Raw genomic sequence first — 21,226 nt, forward strand, 5'->3', positions numbered from 1 at the left:
CTTTACGTGGGCCCTTGAAATCCTTGGGCAGGCGCATGTTGCGCAACGCTGGGACGAGACACGGCACTCCCAAAGAGCTGGAAGTAACTCCTGGTTCCACCGACGTGGTTGGACGAACCGGAGTAAGCTGGCGGGCTTCGTGCTGCACCACTAACTCGGCCTCTCGACGTGCCCTAGCACGATCCACCACCTCCTAAGCATCACCACCGCCGCCCGCCGGGTTATGGCCGGTTCATCGATATGCCTGCTGTAACTCCGGCTTGGGCGTGGGGTAGAATGGATCCTTTCGCGACTATATGAATAAGCCTGCTGCTGAGTCAAAGCTGTCTGAAGGAGCTCCCTAGCCCATCGCGTCTCGACCGCTACCGGGGACTCGCCTTCGATTGGGAGAGCCGCTAGTCGTGAAGCGGCAGCGACAATGTTATCCATCGGGTTAGAGTAGTGACCCGGCAGTGTCGGGACGCACTGCGACGGAACGTTGTTCTAACGGGGCGAATCTGTTGGACGCGGCTAAACCGGCGCTCCCGTTCCAGGTGCCTCCGCCCGGTTTACCACTGGCGGATTACTGGTCCCTGTTCCTGGGGTATCAAAGAGGTTCCTGGCCTCGTAAACCGGCGGTAGGTGAGACCGGTACCTTCTCCTCATGACATCGTTTGATGCGCTCTGATCCAACATAAGCCGGTAAGCCTGTGCATCCAATGCGGTCCGTTCGGCAGTCATCCTGGCATCCTCCGCTGCCAGGTCGGCCTTGGCCTGAGTTATCTGATCTTTCACCTTCGCGATTTCCGCATTATGCTCATCCTGATTCGCCGGATTAACTTCCGCCATCAGCGTTGCCAATGCGTCAAATAAATCAGACAAAACCTGAGCCGGCGGTCGTACGGGGCCTCCTGCCCCGGCTGCCGTCGCCGGTGTTGAACCGGAGATCATCGCTGCTGTGGTCGAAGAGTGGAGCGCTGGCTGTGTACCGGCCATGAAGATCGCGACCCGGTTTGGCGGATCAAAGGGGTCCGGAATACTGTCGCCATTGGAACAGCCCCCGATCCGGCCATCTTGCAACTGGTACAATGACTCGGTCTCTCCGGTCGATGACTCGTCGCCGGAATAAACGACGGTTTCACCACCAGATTCCGATCTATCCTCAGATTCCACTCCGTGGATGACTCCCACGAAGGCACGCTTCATGACAGGCTTAACCCGGGCAGATCTCGCACGCTGAGCCGTTTCGACGATGTTGGTGCAGATGTCCGGCTTAGGGCCCGGTTCGCCGATCTTGCCAATGAAAACGTGTATGCCGCCGAAGGGGACCCGGTACCCGTACTCGATTGAGCCGGCCTCGGGACCCCAGCCTGCGTCGTCGATGTAGAGCTTGGCGCGACGACTCTTGGTCATCCGGCCCACAGCATAACCCTTGAGACCTTCGAAGCTGCCCTCTAAGAACTTGAAACCATCATGCGATAGCCCCACGGTGAGCGCCAACTGTCGTGGTTTTGTCACGGCAGATGTCCTAGAGAAAGGACTTAGTCGTGGAGCCATCGCGACGGGTTAGCTTAAAGGGGTTAAAGCGGACAACGGACGCAGAGAGTTTATACTGGTTTGGCCCCTTGCGGTGAAGGTAAAAGCCTACGATCCAGTTGTTGTGGGATTGCTTGGGTTTCGATGACCAGGGAGCGAATACGCTTTGCCTGGGTCTCGAGTTGTTGTGTGTTGTTCTCAAACCGCCGCCGGGTCATCCCCTTATATACATGGGTTGACGCCCGTCGGTTTATAGGGTTCCGAGGCCGGCTCATAAACGTGTCCGGCCTGGTCTCTACTTTATGCCTTACAATACAAGCATACATATCAATGTCGGTTTATGACTACAGGCCTTAATTCGTCTTTGGGCCCTGGGCCTTCATAAAGCGCCATCATCTCTGTCTTCATGGGCTTCAAGTATAATAATTTCTTATAGGGATAACCCAGCCTTTCCTGGCCGGTTTACGCCCAATAGTAATATCCCCAACAGGAAGGCACTAAGTAAACCACACCTACACATATGCAAGCTAAGAAGTTAATTTGAGCTCAAATTGCATATAAATCACATAAACTCCCACATAATTGTTCCCAAACTAAAACCCACAAATCACTATACTTATAGAGCATTGCACGAGCTAATCTGGCAATAAGAGATGAAAGGACAAAGTTGCTAACCTTTGTGAATACTTGGATAGATGGGGTGCCTTTAAATCTTGACAAATCTTGGCAAAAATGGAGGATGACCTCGAGCAAGGGGAAGAACAGAGGAGAGAAAGAGGAAAACAGACAGAATGGGCTCGGGCTGGATGAAAGGTTTATATGGGAACATCTTTAGTCCTGGTTGGTTATACAAATCGAGACTAAAGGTATACCTCTAGTCCCGGTTTGTGATACAAACCGGGACTAAATGGGCTCGTGGGGGCCTCAGCCTGACGCCAGCCTGCCGCCACCCCTTTAGTCCCGGTTTGTATCACAAATCAGGACTATGGGTACAAAATGAACCGGGACTAATGATGCCTGTGCCCCGACCGCTCCTAGCCGTTCGAACCGAAACTAATGGTTACATTAGTCCCGGGCCGAAATCAAACCGGGACTAATGATCCAAACGTAAGGTCTGATGGTGGGCGCGATGTCGTGCGATACATGAGGAGTTCCATAGTGCCTGGTCTACACATGTGATCATTCGGAAATATCACGTCGTGCAACTTGGACGAGCTCCATCTAGTGCTGTAACTGAACCATCAAGGTGGATCAGACTGGATGCTGGTACAGCCAAGATCAATGTGGACGGTGCTGTAGCAAAGACAACAGATAAGGGGGCAGTGGCGGCAGTGTGCAGGGATGAGGAGGGCCGGTTCCTCGGAGCATCGGCAGTGGTGCTAGCGGGTGTTTCGGACCCCCCCCCCCCCCCCCAACACTAGAAGCTCATGCATGCAGGGAGGCCTTGGCGTTGGCTAAGGACTTGCATGTACACAAAATTAATGTGGCAACAGAGTGTCTGGGAGTCGTGAAGGAGCTTTAGGCTTCGGTTTTCTTAGGTCCCTACTGCATGATTTTGAGGGACACTAGTGATAGAGTTACAAACTTTCAGTCTTCTTCGTTTAAGTTTGAGCAGCGCAGTTGTAATGGTGAGCCCCATAACCTAGCTAGGATGGCAACTAGTCTAGATAGGGGCCAATATGTATGGTTGTGCCATCCTCCGGATCATCTGTGTATTCCTCGCCATATTGATTTTTGACTAAAGCTTTCTGGTACTAAAAGAAAGGTTGTCTTTTTTTCTTGCGGATGAAAAAAAAAGTCGTCTTTCAATTTGGTTTTATGTTTTTTGGAACATAATGACGAGAGTTGTGACTGGTTTGTTTTCTGTTTTTAGTTAACTAGAAGGTCTATGGTAATAGAAAATCAAAGGAAAGCCTTATTTAATCAATAAAACAAAGTAGCGCAAGAAAATAGACAAGGCTAGATGTCAATCGATTGAGATTAACTAATCTCTAAATTGATATTAGCAAAGGAGATTTTTCTTTTTTTTTTTGCCTATCTTTTTTGTCCTTTTGCTTCTTTGACAACTCAATTGACACCGATTGAGATTTATAACTAAACAATCAACTGAAAAATCTAACATATGGCATGAAAAATTGCATATGGTTAACAACCATTTAACATATGTCTGACCACGTGACACATTCAGCAAACAATCCAAATTATTTATAAAAAACATACATCAGGCTAATATGTTCCCTTTCCTGCGAACAAGCTAACAAGGGCGAGGTGGTGAGCTCTTCAATAGCTAACAATGTCCGCGCTTTGTTGGAAGATTAGAGCGAGGTAATGACGACGATGATGATTGCATGTAAAGTGGAAATGGTGACGCAAGAGGCCCGTAGGCACTCAACGGTTCCTTGGTCTCCACGTAAGCGAACGTCCGACGGTCGTTGCGGTGCGGCAGCATGTTAATGTCGGCGACCACCGTCCCCCGATTCCTCTCATTGATATCCACTACGCCATGCTTCGCCTTTCTTGTGTGGTCTTCAATCGGTTTGTGCCTGTACAAGACATGATCTCGTTCATACAACGACCACTCCCATGTGAGGATCTGCTCGTCCTGGACGAGGAGTGGCCACGTGAGACGCCGCATCTTTGTTCTCGATGACGGCGCCCGTGGCCGGTGCGGCGGCGTTCTCGTCTGAATGATGTACCAGCAGCTCCACCTGATCTGCCCCACCGTACGACCCTGCATTACCCAGACCTCCGTCCTCTCCACTGCCGGCGAGAGCTGGGTAAAGACGATGGCTAGCCTCCCGTGCGCATCTCCTAGGTGCCAGCTGCCACCGTTTTTGGAGCTGGACAACACTACGGAGGGTAGTGACCTAATGGACGTGAAGCGCCCGTGCTCGAGGTCGAATGACATGACTTTGTCGGCCTCCGGCGTGGTCCAGTACGTCACGCCGTCGATGCTGACGACGTTGTCGCCAAGGCTACATCTCGCGCCGGAGCCGGCCGGCACACCCCGCCATGATTTCTCCCCCAGCGTAATCACGTGCACCCTGTCGTAAACGGAGCGGTCCAGGTGGCAGGGGACGTGGACAACCTTGTACAGCCCCGAGGTCGGGAGGTAGGCGAAGCTGTAGGCGGCGTGCCAGCTCCTATCGTAGCACGTGCTTTGATCATCAAAACGCGGCGTTGGCAGCGGCGGGAGGTTCAGCGCCTCGCCGGTGGCGGGGTTGGCCACTGTGATGGCGCCGCCGAGCTCCCGGTCATCGCAGAGGCAGACGAGGCCGTTGCAGGTGCCGACGACGCTCATGCCCTTGTAGCGGTGTGCCATGAAGTCCGGCCACAGCTCCGTGGGCTTCCATGGAGCCCATAGGTTGTCGATGATGCAGGCGGAGCCCGTGGCGGCGATGAGTGTCTTGGCGCGGCTCCGCAGGCTGGTGGCCGTGCGCGTGCCGACGACGTGGCGCCAGTGCCGGCAGACAAGGCGGAGACGGCGGCGGGTGTTGGGCGGGAGGCGCATCAGGATGTTGGCCAGCACGTCCGCGGGGAAGTCTCCGTAGACGATGCGTTGTGGATCCATAATCGCTGCGATCCCGCACGCTGCGTCGTCGTTGGGGATTGCGACCTCGATCGATATGCAAGGGTCGACCTACTAAGCCGTGCTTATTTATAGGTTGTGTGTACCGACCTCAGACTCAGATACTTGCTGGTTTCGGATTTCCTTCCTTTGATGAAACCGGATTCGAGTCGTGCTTGACTTTGTTGTAAAGTTTTTTTGGAAAAAAATTCCGTGCATACCGGTTGCAAACCCTCTCCTTTGCAACCCGGACGTCATCTGCTGCCACATGTTCAGGCTGAACATCGCACGGCCTCCTCACTTTTGCCCCAGGCGATACGCAGCTCGGCTCCAATCGCTGCACGCATGCGTATGGCTCGGCTCCAAAACTGAACCTGTACGTGCGATATTGGCTCCCATAGTTACGCGATTGCTTCCGATCAGATCACAGCCCCGATCAGCTCCAATCCTCCATCAATCCAATCGAGAATTTCTGATGGCTGAGCGACCGGAACGTCCTTCAGGCGATGCGAGTAGCCGCCCGTACCCTGGCCCGACGCTCACTGCAGCAGGAGGAACGATAGCCATGTCCGTCGGCCGTCGAAACACGCGCTCTCCCTCGCATGACGGGATCGGGCTGGAAGGACAGCCACGTCCGCCACCGGCCGTGGTGCCGCAATCTGAAGCAGAGCTATCGTGAAGAATGTCGGAAGTGGTCATTGAGGGAGTCCTGGATTAGGGGGTCCTCGGACAGCCGGACTATATACTTTAGCCGGACTGTTGGACTATGAAGATACAAGATCGAAGACTTCGTCCCGTGTCCGGATGGTACTCTCCTTTGTGTGAAAGGCAAGCTTGGCAATTCGGATATGTAGATCTCCTCCCTTGTAACCGACTCTGTGTAACCTTAACCCCCTCCGGTGTCTATATAAACCGGAGGATTTAGTCCGTAGAACAACAACAATCATAACCATAGCCTAGCTTCTAGGGTTTAGCCTCTACGATCTCGTGGTAGATCAACTCTTGTAATACTCATATCATCAAGATCAATCAAGCAGGAAGTAGGGTATTACCTCCATCGAGAGGGCCCGAACCTGGGTAACATTGTGTCCCCCGCCTCTTGTTACCATCCGCCTTAGACGCATAGTTCGGGACCCCCTACCCGAGGTCCGCCGGTTTTGACACCGACATTGGTGCTTTCATTGAGAGTTCCACTGTGACGTCATGATAAAGGCTTGATGGCTCCTCCGATCATCGGCAACGATGCGATCCAGGGTGAGGTTTTTCTCCCCGGACAGATCTTCATATTCAGCGGCTTCGTACTGCGGGCCAACTCGCTTGGCCATCTGGAGCAGATCGAGAGCTACGCCCCTGGCCGTCAGGTCAGGTTTGGAAACTTAAACTATACCGCCGACATCCGCGGAGACTTGATCTTTGACGGATTCGAGCCCATGTCAGGTGCGCCGCACAGTCACGACGAGCATGACTTAGCTCTGCCGTCGGACGGTGTTCGGGAGATCACACCTGTGGCTACTCCGGCCTTCAATCTGGAGCAGATTGCGCCGTCCGAGGACGGGTGGATGGACCCCGCCACGGAGGCCGCACACTCAGCGGCGATAGAGCCGAATACTGACTTCACCTCCTACGAGACTTGTGTTGCCGGACCCTTGGATTCGTCCCCGGCCACGGGCTCCAAACCGCCTGCGTCCGTGCCTATCGAATCTGATTGGGCGCCGATCATGGAGTTTTCCTCCGCGGATATCTTTCAGCACTCACTCCTGGGCGACGTGCTGAATTCATTAAGGTCTCTCTCCTTGTCAGGAGGCCCTTGGCCGAACTATGTCCGGCTCGAGTGGGAAGCGGACGACGAAGAAATTCGTTCCCCACCCACCACCCACTTAATAGCCACTGTCGACGACTTAACCGACATGCTCGATTTCGGCTCCGAAGACATCGACGGTATGGACGACGATGCAGGAGAAGAACAGGAACCACCGCCCACAAGGGCGCTGGACTGCCACCTCATCATATGATATATACATGGTGGACACCCCCAAAGAAAGCGATGACAATAAGGCAACGGAGGATAATCCCCTCCAGAAGCAATCTAAGCACCGGCGTCATCGGCGCCGCTCTAAGCCCCGCCATAGCAAAAGCAGCGATACCGGCACAAGAGACAATAACGCTGCGGATAGTGCCGAAGACGAAGACAATCCCCTCCAGCCAGGCTTCGAGCGGAAGGATGGGCAAGCTAGCCCTAAGGAACAGGCAGCAGACGGAGAATCAGAGGATGACAATTACATGCCTCTCTCCGAAGACGAGGTGAGCCTCGGCGATGAAGAATTTATCGTGCCTGAGGATCCCGTCGAGCAGGAGCGCTTCAAGCGCCGACTTATAGCCACAGCAAAAAGCCTGAAGAAAAAGCAACAACAGCTTCAAGCTGACCAAGATCTGCTAGCGGATAGATGGACTAAGGTCCTGGCGGCCGAGGAATACGAACTCGAGCGCCCAACCAAAAGTTACCCAAAGCGCAGGTTGCTACCCCAACTCGAGGAGGAAGCATTAAAGCCTACGCTTCCAGCGTATGATGCGGCTGACCGGCCACCTCGTGGCCGAGACAAAGCGGCATATCAGGCCGAAGTCCAGCCCGCACCCCATCGCCAGCTAAACAAAAATACCAAGGCCCGGGGTAACACGCAGGACCTGCGAGACGTATTGGAAAACAAAGCAGGACATGCAAGATCGATCTACGGATCACGGGGGCGCGCCCCAACGCGTGACGACGACCGTCACGCCGGATATACTAAAAGCAAATCCGGCAGGGCCGAGTACAGCAGATAAGACTCGTACGAACTGTGTCGCGACATAGCCCGGCACAGAGGCGCCGCACACCCCCTATGCTTCACTGACGAAGTAATGGATCACGAATTCCCAGAAGGTTTTAAACCCGTGAACATTGAATCATATGATGGTATAACAGACCCCGCGGTATGGATTGAAGATTTCCTCCTCCACATCCACATGGCCCGCGGTGACGATCTACATGCCATCAAGTACCTCCCACTAAAACTCAAAGGGCCGGCTAGGCATTGGCTGAATAGCCTGCCGGCAAACTCCATTAGCAGTTGGGAGAATTTGGAAGACGCATTCCTTGACAACTTCCAGGGCACTTATGTGCGACCACCGGATGCCGATGACTTGAGTCACATAACCCAACAGCCGGGGAATCAGCCAGGAAATTCTGGACTCGGTTCCTAACTAAAAACAACCAAATTGTCGAATGTCCGGATGCCGAGGCCTTAGCGGCATTTAAGCATAACATCCGCGACGAGTGGCTCGCCCGACACCTCGGCCAAGAGAAGCCGAAGTCCATGGCAGCCCTCACGACACTCATGACCCGCTTTTGTGCGGGCGAGGACAGCTGGCTGGCTCGCAGCAACAACACATCAAGAAACCCTGGCAATTCAGATGCCAAAGATAGAAACGGCAGGCCACGTCGCAACAGACACAAGCGCCGCAACAACGGCGACAACGCCGAAGATACGGCAGTTAATGCCAGATTCAGTGGCTCTAAATCCGGTCAGCGGAAAAAGTCGTTCAAAAGAAGCAATCCGGGCTCGTCCAGCTTGGACCGCATACTCGATCGCTCGTGTCAAATTCATGGCACCCCCGATAAATCATCCAACCACACCAACAGAGAATGCTGGGTGTTCAAATAGGTCGGCAAGTTGAATGCCGAAAACAAGAAAAGGGGCTGCATAGCGACGACGAGGAGGAGCCCCGGCCGCCGAACACAGGAGGACAGAAGAAATTTCCTCCCCAAGTGAAAACGGTGAACATGATATACGCAACCCATATTCCCAAGCGGGAACGGAAGCGTGCACTAAGGGACGTCTATGCGATGGAGCCAGTCGCCCCAAAATTCAACCCATGGTCTTCTTGTCCGATCACCTTCGATCGCAGGGACCATCCCACCAGTATCCGTCATGGCGGTTCTGCCGCATTGGTCCTTGACCACATCATTGACGGATTTCACCTCACTCGAGTCCCTATGGACGGTGGCAGCAGCCTGAACCTGCTCTATCATGATACAGTGCGCAAAATGGGTATAGACCCCTCGAGAATCAAACCCACCAAAACCACCTTTAAAGGTGTCATACCAGGTGTAGAGGCCTGTTGCACGGGCTCAATCACACTAGAAGTGGTCTTCGGATCTCCAGACAACTTCCGAAGCGAGGAGTTAATCTTCGATATCGTCCCCTTCCGCAGTGGCTATCGCGCACTGCTCGGGCGACGCATTTGCCAGATTCAATGCGGTACCGCATTATGCATACCTCAAGCTCAAAATGCCAGGACCTCGCGGGGTTATAACAGTTAATGGAAACACAGAACGCTCGCTCCGCACGGAGGAGCACACTACGGCCCTCGCAGCAGAAGCGCAAAGCAGCCTTATGAGGCAAACCGCCAATTCGGCGAAAAAGACCCCGGACACCTTCAAGCGAGTCCGGAGTACCCTGCAAGAGGATCGCCAGGCACGTTCAGAGCTCGCCTAGCAATTTGGCCTCCGTCCTAGTCCCAGTCAAGCGGCGAAATTTGCGCCGCGCGTACATAATTACGCACTCAAGATACCATGGGCATAGGCGGAGGCACGGCTATGGCACGGCCCACAATGCGGCTCAACCGCTTCAGGACCCGTATATCTTTAACATTTTCTTCCTTCCAGGCCCCTGTTCTCTGAAGGCCCTCTCCGATCGCCTGATTATCGGACCCGTCACGGGAAGGAAACATCAAGGAAGCAAGAAGCTTTGACGTACAAGGGAATCCCCAGGTGATCTCTGATAACGATCGCTATACCTGTTTTACATACCCACACGCAACTTGCCCTTGGATAGGACATGTCAAATAGTCCTATTTTTACTTATTGCACTACTTGTATACATACGTTTTGACGTATCACTTAAATAACAATGTACAGCATTAGCTCATTATTGCATTCCTTCATCTTTTTCCCTTGTCTGCTTATTTACGACAAATTGCACCCGTACATTCTGATACGTCCAGTGCGCCAGGGGCTTCAGTGTACCCCATAACACGGCATGAAAAGTCCGAACACTTTCGACAGTGCGGCACCCCGAACTTATAGCATTATATGCATCAGCTCCAAATCATGTCTTGGGTCAATAGTTGGGTTTGCCCGGCTCCCATGTTTTGGTACCTTACGTTCCGCTATATCAGCTAAGGTAGCGCTGGGAGAACTACTGCGATTGTGTCACGGTTCTTCCGGACGAGCACCTCAGTAGAGAAAGCCGAAAAGTGACTGTCATGATGCGGCGAGAGCAAGTCGCTGTTCGAGAGGTCTCAAATCCTTAAAGATGTTTTCCGCTTCGGGCGAGGAGTCGGACTTGTCCGATTTAGGCATACATAGCGCCCCAAGTTCGGCCTTCCGAATACTATGGGCTTCGCCAAAATTTAAAATTGTAGACTTCTATGGCTAAGTGAGAAGTGATGAAGCTTTATAGTCCGATTGCCTGGTTCGTTGTGCTGAACACCTCCTTCGAAGGACACAAAACTTGGATAAAGAGTAATCAGGTTTATCCCGAACACCTCAGTACTAGTTACATGGGGGCAGAAGCTGACGACTAGCCAACTCGTCTTCATCTTACAGGATCACATGAGTACATTCATTCAAATATTACATCCTTAGCACATTCCTCCGCCACAAGGCGAGCACCCTTCAGGACACTGTCATAATACTTTTCGGGGTGGCGATGCTCCTTGCCCTCCGGCGGCCCCTCCTTCACCAGCTTTTCGGTGTCCATCTTCGCCCAGTGCACTTTCGCCCGGGCAAAAGCCCTACGCGCACCTTCAATGCAGACGGACCGCTTTATGACTTCAAACCGTGGGCAGGCATTCACAAGCCGCTTTACCAGGCCGAAGTAGCTGCCAGGCAGGGGCTCGCCAGGCCACATCCGGACTATGAGACCCCTCATGGCCAGTTCGGCCACCTTGTGAAGCTCGACCAGTTGCTTCAACTGGTCGCTCAAGGGCATCGGATGTTCGGTCCCAGTATACTGAGACCAGAACAACTTCTTCGTCGAGCTCCCTTCCTCGGCCCGCTAGAACTCTGCGGCATCCGATACGCTGTGGGGCAGATCTGCGAACGCTCCTGGAGAGCTCCGAATTCGGGTAAGTAAAAGGAAAGTTTCCTTCGCATGCTTGCTTTGCATAATGAATGCCTTACCCGCTGCTATCTTCTTGACCGCCTGAATCTCCTGGAGGGCCTTTTGGGCTTCAGCCTTGGCACTTTGTGCGTTCTCGAGGGCCTTCGCAAGCTCGGACCCTTGCGACTTAGAGTCACGCTCCAAGGACTCGTATTTCTTGACAAAATCCTGGAGCTCATGCTGAACCTCGCCGATTCGGGCCTCTTGCTTCTCGCGCTCGATGCGCTCCTTGGCCGATTTGTCTTCGGCCTCGGACATCGCCTTCTTCAGGGCCGCCACTTCGGTCGTGGCCCTAGCAAAATTCGTGACGATCTTATGATCTAACAACCATTTTTCCTTTTTATTTATCAATATACAGACAGGGTATTACTTACCTCTGTTCTCTTCGAGCTGCCTCTTGGTAAGGTCGAGCTCTTCCTCGGACCGCTCAAGGTCCCGCTTCAGTGCGGAGACCTCCGCCGTACGAGTGGTAGCAGCCAGTAGCGAAGCCTGCTTATTCACATAGACACATTCTGATTAGACTCCTGCGATTATTATCTGATCCTCTGTTCGGTCTTCCTTTGCGCACACCAAACAGAGCATCAGGGTCTACTGTCTATGCTGTAACATTTTTTCATAATTTGATTACTTACCTCAAAGCCTGTTAGGAGGCTGGCGCAGGCTTCAGTCAGTCCGCTTTTGGCGGACCGAACCTTCTCGACCACCGCACTCATGATAGTGCGGTGCTCTTCGTCAATGGAAGCGCCGCGAAGCGCCTCCAGCAAATTGCCCGATGCCTTTGGATGGACAAAGGCCATCGGCACAGACGGCTCGCCCCCCTTTGCGAGGGGTCGCCTGACAGAATCCGGAACCACTGGAGGTTCCGGCTCAGTATTCGGCTGGGGGCTAAACTTGGTGCCCCCATCATTAGAACCCATGGGAGTCTTGCCCCCCATGCGCCCAGCGTCTGGGATGTCGCCTTGGGGCGCCTCCAGAACTACCTCCCCTTGGTTCGGTGCCCTTTGAGACAACACCTCGACGTCGTCCGTAGGGCGGGTGAGGAGGCGGTCGGGAGTGAATCGCTGTTCATCTCCGACTGGCCCAAAGACTCATCCGAAGAGGATACGTTGATATGGGCTTTGGATGGACTGCATGATCATGTTTGGCATGATAAGAAGCAATAAAACGAAATATACCAGAACTATTATGGTATCTGGATACTTACGACTTCGCCAGGGGCTTGTCCCTGGGTAACCACTCCTCGTCGCTGAAAGCGGCCGCTGTGGAGCAGTCCGGAAGGAGGGTCCTTCCCTTCTTGGACCCTTCGGCCTCCCCAGATGGGGCGGCCTTCCTTTTCTTGTCTCCCCCGGCTGGGGGGAGAACTTTCCTCTTCCTCCTCCTCGTTTTCGTGGGAGGAGGGCGCCTCGATGTTATCGGACGATGAGTCTGATACAACCTTGCGCCGGAGACCTTTCCTGGTCCCTGCGGCTTTCTTCTTGGCCTTCTTCTCCGACGCCTCATAGGGCGCCGGAACCAGCATCTCCGTCAGGAGAGCCCTTGCTAGATCTTCGGGCAGTGGGGCCGGACAATCGATCCGCTCCGTTGTCGCGACCCAGTCCTGTTAAATGGCGTGGAGGCTCAGATCCCTCACATGATTATACTGGGGAAAGGAACATCTTATGAGATATAAGGAGCTTACCGGATTGGCAGGGCGCTTTGCGCTGAGTCCGCGATCCTCGGTAAGGGGAGGAGGTACCTCGGCGGACTTGAACAACACCTTCCGGATGTCTTGGTGCGTCGTGTCGAAAAGCTCTCGCAGCGTCGGGTGCTTAGCCGGGTCGAACTCCCACATGTTGAATGCCCGTCTTTGACACGGGAGGATCCGGCGGAAGAGCATGACCTGGACCACGTTGACAAGCTTGATTTTCTTGCTTATCATGTTTTTAACACAGTTTTGGAGTCCGGTCAGCTCCACCGATGAGCCCCAGGATAGGCCCTTCTCTTTCCAGGAGGTGAGCCGCATGGGGATGCCGGATCGAAATTTGGGGGCTGCCACCCAGTTGGTGTCACGCGGCTCGGTGATGTAGAACCACCCCGATTGCCACTCCTTCACGGTCTCCACATAGGAGCCTTCGAGCCAGGTGACGTTGGGCATTTTGCCCACCATAGCGCCTCCGCACTCCTCCTGCTGGCCGACCACCACCTTCGGTTTCACGTTGAAGGTCTTCAGCCACAGGCCAAAGTGGGGCTTGATGCGGAGGAAGGCCTCGCACACGACGATAAACGCCGAGATGTTGAGGATGAAATTGGGGGCCAGATCATGGAAGTCCATCCCGTAGTAGAACATGAGCCCGCGAACAAATGGGTGGAGGGGAAATCCCAGCCCGCGGACGAAGTGGGTAAGGAATACAACCCTCTCGTGGGGTTTTGGAGTAGGGACGATCTGCCCCGCGTCTGGGAGCCGGTGCGCGATGTCTGCGGCCAGGTATCCGGCTTCCCGGAGCTTCGTAATGTTCTCCTCCGTAAAGGAGGAGACCATCCACTTGCCCCCCGCTCCGGACATGTTTGGAATGGTTTTTGCGGAGAAAATGAGAGCTTGGGCGCTGGAGCTCGAGTGCGCGAGAATGGATGGGCAGGGAAGAAGAAGGCGTGGGTGAAAAAGAGGAGTCCTTGTCCCTTTATAAGGGCGGTAGAAACTGTGCGCCTCCCCACTTGCCTGGTAAACTCGCTTATTCCCCAAGCGCCGTGATTGATGGCGCGGTTGGGTTACCCACACCCGTATTGATGAGAATCCCGTGATATGGGGACACAATCTCTGCTTTGACAAGACGTGCCAAGAAAACCGCCTCGCAACATGTGCAGTAGCTGGTTGAGAAAAACGGTTCGAATAATGACCGGGCCATGGCATTATGTCACGCTATGAAATTTGTCAGCAGATTAGATTTGTGGAATATTATACTCTCTACGGTGGTATGTGGAATTTGTTTTGCAGAGCCGGACACGATCCTTGTGTTCAAAATCTTCTATGGAGTATTCGGAGGAGGAACCCGCCTTGCAATGCCGAAGACAATCTGCGCGCCGGACTCATCGTCATTGAAGCCTGGTTCAGGGGCTACTGAGGGAGTCCTGGATTAGGGGGTCCTCGGACAGCCGGACTATATACTTTGGCCGTACTGTTGGACTACGAAGATACAAGATCGAAGACTTCGTCACGTGTCCGGATGGGACTCTCCTTTGCGTGGAAGGCAAGCTTGGCAATTCGGATATGTAGATCTCCTCCCTTGTAACCGACTCTGTGTAACCCTAGCCCCCTCCGGTTATATAAACCGGAGGGTTTAGTCCATAGAACAACAACAATCATAACCATAGGCTAGCTTCTAGGGTTTAGCCTCTACGATCTCGTGGTAGATCAACTCTTGTAATACTCATATCATCAAGATCAATCCAGCAGGAAGTAGGGTATTACCTCCATCGAGAGGGCCCGAACCTGGGTAAACATTGTGTCCCCCGCCTCCTGTTACCATCCGCCTTAGACGCACAGTTCGGGACCCCCTACCCGAGATCCGCCGGTTTTGACACCGACAGCCATGCCGGAATCTCACACCATCGCCTCGAACAACGACCATGGTGGTTCTACCTCTCGCTTGCACCATGTAAACCTCGTTGATGAGAACAGTCGCTGCTCCAACTTGTACCGTCCGTCGTATACGATGTCAGAAGCCACGACATGCACCATGGACTTGCCGCCGCCACAAGTCATGTCAGGAGGAGGCCAGCAAGATGACGCGGTTACGGATGGTCGTGGAGAAAATGGAGAGCAAACAATTCAGGTACGGCGGTCTCTCGGCTCAAATTCGAGCGAAATTTATATTTTCACATTGCATTGTGGTAACAGAAATTTAACTTTGAACTATGTGTACTGCAGGTTCCTGAAGTTGGGAAAACGTTTGAGTCAGAGAAAGACGCCTATGACATGTACAACACATATGCCGGCAAAGTTGGATTTAGTATTAGAAAGAACCAGACAAAGCGTCGACATGATGGTAGTATATATCAAAAAAGAATTGTTTGCAGTAACCAAGGCCATCGAGAAACCGAGTCGTCGAAGGACACTACAAGGACAGATTGCAATGCCCGTATTCAGTTTAGTGTTAGCAGAGAGGGGATTTGGACGGTTCAAAAGGTTGTAACCGATCATAATCATTATCTTGCTAGTCCCAATAAGGTGCACAAACTGAGATTCCAACGACGTGTTATAGAAGCGGACAGACATCTAATTGGCCAAATACGGGAAGCCGGGATGAAGCCATCCCAGGTGTATGACTTCATGGTAGCGTTTTATGGAGGACCGGACAAAGTGCCATTCTCAAAGATGGACTGCAACAACGAGATTGGTCGTGAGCGCAAAAAGTACTTAGAATCAAATGATTTGCAAACACTTCTCGAATACTTGAAAAATAAGCAGAGAAAGGATCCAACATTTTTTTTATGCCATTCAAGTCGATGAGAAAGATGGTCGGATTGCTAATTTGTTTTGGGCAGATGGCCAGTCTATCATGGATTACGCATGTTTTGGAGATGCTGTATCATTTGACACTACGTTTCAAACTAATAAGTTTGAAATGCCTTTTGCTCCAATCCTGGGAACCAACCATCACAAGCAGACTATAATTTTCGGGGCAGCGTTGTTATTTAATGAGACCATTGAGTCATTTGTTTGGTTGTTTGAAACCTTTCTGACAGCAATGTCAGGTAAGCATCCAAGCACAATTTTCACTGATCAGGATGCGGCCATGGCAGGAGCAGTTGCATATGTGTTTCGAAATACAAGTCATCGACATTGTCTATGGCACATTTATCTTAATGCCGCTAAACATCTCGGACATGTAATTCATAAGCATCCTGAGAAGTTTCTACCTGATTTTAAGAGATGTGTCTATGAAGATAGATCAGAGTATAAGTTCAACAAGAAGTGGCATGAATTGTTGGATCAGTACAACCTCCAGGACAACGAAGAAAGAAAGGTGCAAAGAGTAAACGGTCAAAAATCTCCTTCGAGAAGAAGAAAGGGAAGAAAAAGAATAGTACTAAAAAGAAAGGTACTGATCCTACATATTCTAGCAAGCCTTTTCTATTATATACTTCTATAGTTAGTATTTAATTTATCTTTCAATTCTTGTCTAAAAATAGGAGAAGATCCAAAAAAATGCAGTAGGAAATAGGGATGATGGCATTCATCCACAGGAATTGATGGTACAACATATATGACTTTGACTCAGTATTCACTTTTCATATTTTTCTTACATATTTTATGAACAATTTTATATTATATGACACAGGATGTTAGGACCAGTAGCATTGACGTTTCTAGTACAGTGCCAAACTTTCCAAATGATGTGTATGGGCAGTCTTCGTCCATGGATGCTCCGTTGATCCAAGGCGGAGTTACTAATGCCGCAATTCCAACCTTTGCAAATGATGCGTACGGGCAACCTTCAGTGATGTATGCTCCTTTCATCCAAGGCGAATTTACAAGTCTTTTGCTTGGAGTTCATCAGGATGCTACACTGTCCTCGACTGCTAAAAAGTTACATTTTGATGAATAGTATTTGGCGCAACCTATAAGGAGTATGATCTTTTGGATGTAATTTGGTGTACCCATGAATTGTAATTGATGTACTGTAGCACACTGAATTTTATCTTCATTTGCAATGTTTGAGTATTGTGCCAGTTGCAAGGTTTTGATGAGTTTGTATGCCAAGCTGCTAAAGAAGTTATATAATTTATGAACAGGTGTATTAGAGCAAGTATTTTCGAAATTGCCACTATAAATGGTTGTCAGATTATAGTAAAAATTGAGCCTCACACTGAAGTTTAGGCCTACTTAAGGACAGTACAAAAAATAGCAGCTTCGCTACATTGTATAGCAAATCAGAGAAACTGGAGAAACATTCAGATTTTTTTAACACATCCAGCAAAATGAAGATTTTATACTATCCATATGTATTTGATATGAAAAGATACATTGTATACTAATTAGTACATTTTCAAGGAGAGCAATCAGCTATAGGTTTGTACTATAGTTGTCATGAATTCAACATCAAATTTGCAAGATTTGACATTCCTAGTCAAAGTCTACTCCATCAGCAACCATTGCGTCTTCTTCAGCGGTTTTCTCAGCAACTGTATTGTTCCAGCAGTATACTTGAGGGTCTTCGGATAGAAGAACGACGGCGGAGTGTAGCTGTTGCGTGAGTACGTGGCCTCCAGTTCGCTCTATGTTCCCTCATGTTGATGCCTACCACAACTTTCTATTTTGGTTAAGATTCTAGGCATCTTGCACCTGTACAAGGCATCATCCTTGTTTGAAGCATCAATTTTGTGCAGCGCCATCTTGACTGAAGCTCTTCAAGCATGCAGGGGCAGAGAAGCTTATGCTTTTTTAATGTTCTACTATAACACTCTCCCATCAGCAATCCAATTGACTCTAGTCTTGTACAGACAGTAAATAAGCTTTGATTTCCTAGTCCTCCATTTCTTCAGATTGTAGCAAAGAGATACATCTACCTGGATTAACCACAAGTCCAAGACCCTGCATTAGCAATTATCCATACAAGGTTGAAAAAACAAGTCAGTACATGTAAATCATCATGTCACAAAGGAGACTTGAAGAGATTTATTGATCATTAATCAGGATTAGAATCAAACCACAAAGCATCAGCTAATTTTTTTGGAACAAAGTTCATCCAAGGGCATCTACGTCTAGTACTACTAGGTTGCTTGGCACAAAGATGAACCACTCCATTTGCTTCTCTCCCAGTGTAGAAGCACTTATCTCTTTTACCTCTCTGCATACAGCCATCGCTGATGATGTGTGATAGTTATATTCCTTCGACCATCTCGCCTAATTACTGAGTAGATTAAGACCAAGAATTAGCAAAGCACTGCACGGAAGGAGGAGAGCTGGCCGGGGAAATTACCTCTTGCCGACGCGAGTTTGTGCCATGGCCGGCCTTGCGGATGCGACTCCAGGGACCGGCGGGGGCGACTCCCGGCGGCGGCGCGGAGGCAACTCCGGCGGCGGCGATGCGGTCGGTGGCGGCGCGGAAGCGAATCCCGGCGGCTGCGAGGCGATTCCCGGCGGCGGCGGCGGCGGCGGCACGACATTGTGCAAAGGGTCTGGGAGCCAGGATAGATGCTCTGTTCTCTGTGCGAACTGAGCCGATGTAGAGGCAAGGAGCCGAGCCGCGCTTAGCCTATGAGTCCGATAGCGCGTGAAAAACAGCCGAGCCATACGCATGCGTGCAGCGATTGGAGCCTATCGCCTGGGGCAAAAGTGAGGAGGCCGTGCGATGTCCAGCCCAGATGACGTCCGGGTTGCAAAGGAGAAGGTTTGCAACCGGTATGCACGGAATTTTTTTCCCTTTTTTTGAGAGAGCTTGTTGTGATTTCGGATAGAGCATGGCACGTAGCCATGGTTATGTACGGAGTTAAAAAACATATAATTGTTTTTCGAAATTTTGGATGTAAAATTAAGATGCAGAAAATGTTGTATATTTGTGTGATACTTGCTACACGTGGAGCTCGGATTATAGTATGTTCCTAGGATAGTGGTGTTAGAGCATCTACAGCTGAACATGGCGAATCCGGCCCCTGAAACGCCTGCGGATGCATCCGGGCACGCCCAAACCAGTAGCATCCATCTGGACCGCACGGTACGGACGTGTTTTGCCATCTAACGCAGTCCTGCATTCGTCCACGGACCGGTCTGGACGTCCTTTTTCCCGCAAACTGAGGGATGGGGGGCTTTCAGGGCATCCGGACTGCCGCCACGCACGCATCCGACAAACCTTGGCCCACCCAGAACCCTCTCCCACGCTATCTCCCTTTCTCGCCCAAAATGATTAGCGTCGCATTCATGCCGGCCCAAAGCAGATGTTGTCTCTCATTGGAACAGGCGTTGAGGCGACGCGGGGCCGAGAGCATCGCCCGCGGCGCTTCCCAATCCACGCGCCTTTCTCTCAGCATTCAAACTATACCCATACATCTGCCTCCCTCCATTAAACATGCGCGGTTGTCGAGGAACCTACTCCGGCATTCGCATGCAAAAGCCACTTGTCAGTTCATCTGCCGGCCACCATTAAACACTTCACCGCTTGGCCTGGCATTCGTTTGCTATTTAAAAGCTAGACTCGGGAACAGCCACATCCCACCTCCTATGCTCCCTATCTCCTCTCTGCACCACACCCGCCATGACCTCGAGATCACCGGCAGATGAAAGAAATAGATCGTCGGCATTGCGGATGAGCCAATGGAAGAGGTGGCCCACGACGAGCCGGCACCACCGTCCTCACCTGTCAATGCCAGCATCACCATCGGCGAGGTGCGGGCACACTACATCGGCATGGTGTTGGAAGAGCGGAGGCCGCGTTGCGGCAGACACAGGGGACCATAGGTACAACTTCCGCCTCCTCGACGAGCACCGGCTCGCGGAGGAGCAAATTGCCGGCAAGCGGCTCGTAGAGGAGCAACACGCCGGCACAGACATTGTTGTGTGCCCTTCGTCTCTTGGTTCTTCCTCAAATATTTCCTCATCGGAATTATTCAGATATTGTGAGCCATCATCTTCAGGTTCATTCTCTGGGCTCGGGGAGCGTATGATGTCGAACATGATCTCATCTTGATCATGGCCGTCTCTATATCTACCGCTATCGTCCATAGCTTAACTAATCCAGAAGAAAGATAAAACAATTTAGTATTCAAATTAGAGTGCATTCAATAAGCAAAAAACTGAACCATAGTAGTCAGCCGCCGAAGAGGTTCGATCGGAGGGGCGAGGGATGGCGAGGAGGATTAATTTTTTTAGCTAGCAAGATCATCATATAATATCACTAATACATCTTGAATAATCCAGTTAATGCATCATTGAATATTATCGAATACAATCTCGAATATTATCACTAATACATCTCGAATATTATCATATAACATCACTAATACAGCTCAAATATTATTGAATAATCCAGTTGACTCGCGGTTTCGGAGGCGCGGGCGGTGGACACCCAAAGAGAAAGAACCATCACAGGATCATAGCTCGGGTGAGATTCCTAAAGAACCTGCTAGGTATTAGAGAACATGATGTCCAACGCAACCTTGTAGCGACGGACGTGCTCGTCCTCCTCCCTAACACGGCGACGTACCACACCTCCTCGGGGGTCGGCTGCCTCCGCACCGATAGTGACCCACGCGACCGCCACCAAAGAAGCTCTGGGTCAATGACGGGAGCCTGGTTCCTCACCAAGTTGCGCGCCCCAGAAGGTAGCACCTCCTAGTGCCAGCCCGGCGGAGCCCAGTCCCGGACATGGCGCCTCTCAAGCAGGGTGTCACCGCTGAGTCGACGACGAGGATGCGGGCCGGGCATCGTCGATGTCGAGAAGAAATTCTATGCAAATTTAACATTTTTAAATGCTTGATTATGACAAATAACTTTATTATACTACTCACATAGCTTTTTGTTTCGCACATAAATAACTTTTTGTTATGACAAACTTTTGCAAATACTACATTAAGATATTAACATTTTCCAAATAAGATATTAACATTATTTTGATCAATATTTTGCAAATACAACATTAAAATGTTTAATACATGATCTATTTTTCTCTATAAACATTTAACAATTTTTAAATGCTTGGTCAAAATTCCTCAAACTAGCTAGTCAAAATTCCTCAAACTATCTACATATCCAAATTCCTCAAACTATCTACATATCCAAATTCCCCAAACTAGCTAGTCAAAATTCCTCAAACGACGAGCGGCGGTGGTGTCGTGCACGGTCGGGCTAGTGGCGACGGGGCTCGGGAGGGCGAACGAAGGGGCTCGTGGCCGGCGGCGGCGAGCTCGGGCAGCGAGGGCTGTGACCCTGGTGGCGACATGGCCGGCGGCGGCGAGCTCGGGAACGACG

At 51.2% G+C, this 21,226-nt stretch overlaps 1 protein-coding gene across 6 annotated transcripts; it reads right to left on the reverse strand.

The window, feature by feature from the left end:
* Positions 1-17,242: 17,242 nt before the first annotated feature.
* On the reverse strand, positions 17,243-18,608 carry LOC123166375 (formin-like protein 3). 6 transcript variants are annotated; one of them, XR_006483459.1, is made up of 3 exons: positions 18,243-18,600; positions 18,107-18,173; positions 17,243-17,854 (listed from the first exon to the last, which is right to left on the reverse strand). XR_006483459.1 is itself a non-coding variant. In XM_044584171.1 (3 exons), the coding sequence occupies exons 1-3, from the start codon at positions 18,560-18,562 to the stop codon at positions 17,826-17,828; spliced, it is 384 nt and encodes a 127-aa protein (XP_044440106.1). In that variant the 5' UTR covers positions 18,563-18,608; the 3' UTR covers positions 17,243-17,825. The 6 variants fall into 6 exon arrangements, 3 of the variants coding, with proteins under 3 accessions (XP_044440106.1, XP_044440103.1, XP_044440104.1); XR_006483458.1 differs by having other exon boundaries at positions 17,243-17,829; positions 18,243-18,595; XM_044584171.1 differs by having other exon boundaries at positions 17,243-17,829; positions 18,107-18,166; positions 18,243-18,608.
* Between the last annotated feature and the right edge of the window lie 2,618 nt (positions 18,609-21,226).

The sequence above is a fragment of the Triticum aestivum genome, chromosome 7D, assembly GCF_018294505.1.
Source record: "Triticum aestivum cultivar Chinese Spring chromosome 7D, IWGSC CS RefSeq v2.1, whole genome shotgun sequence".
Lineage (NCBI taxonomy): Eukaryota > Viridiplantae > Streptophyta > Magnoliopsida > Poales > Poaceae > Triticum > Triticum aestivum.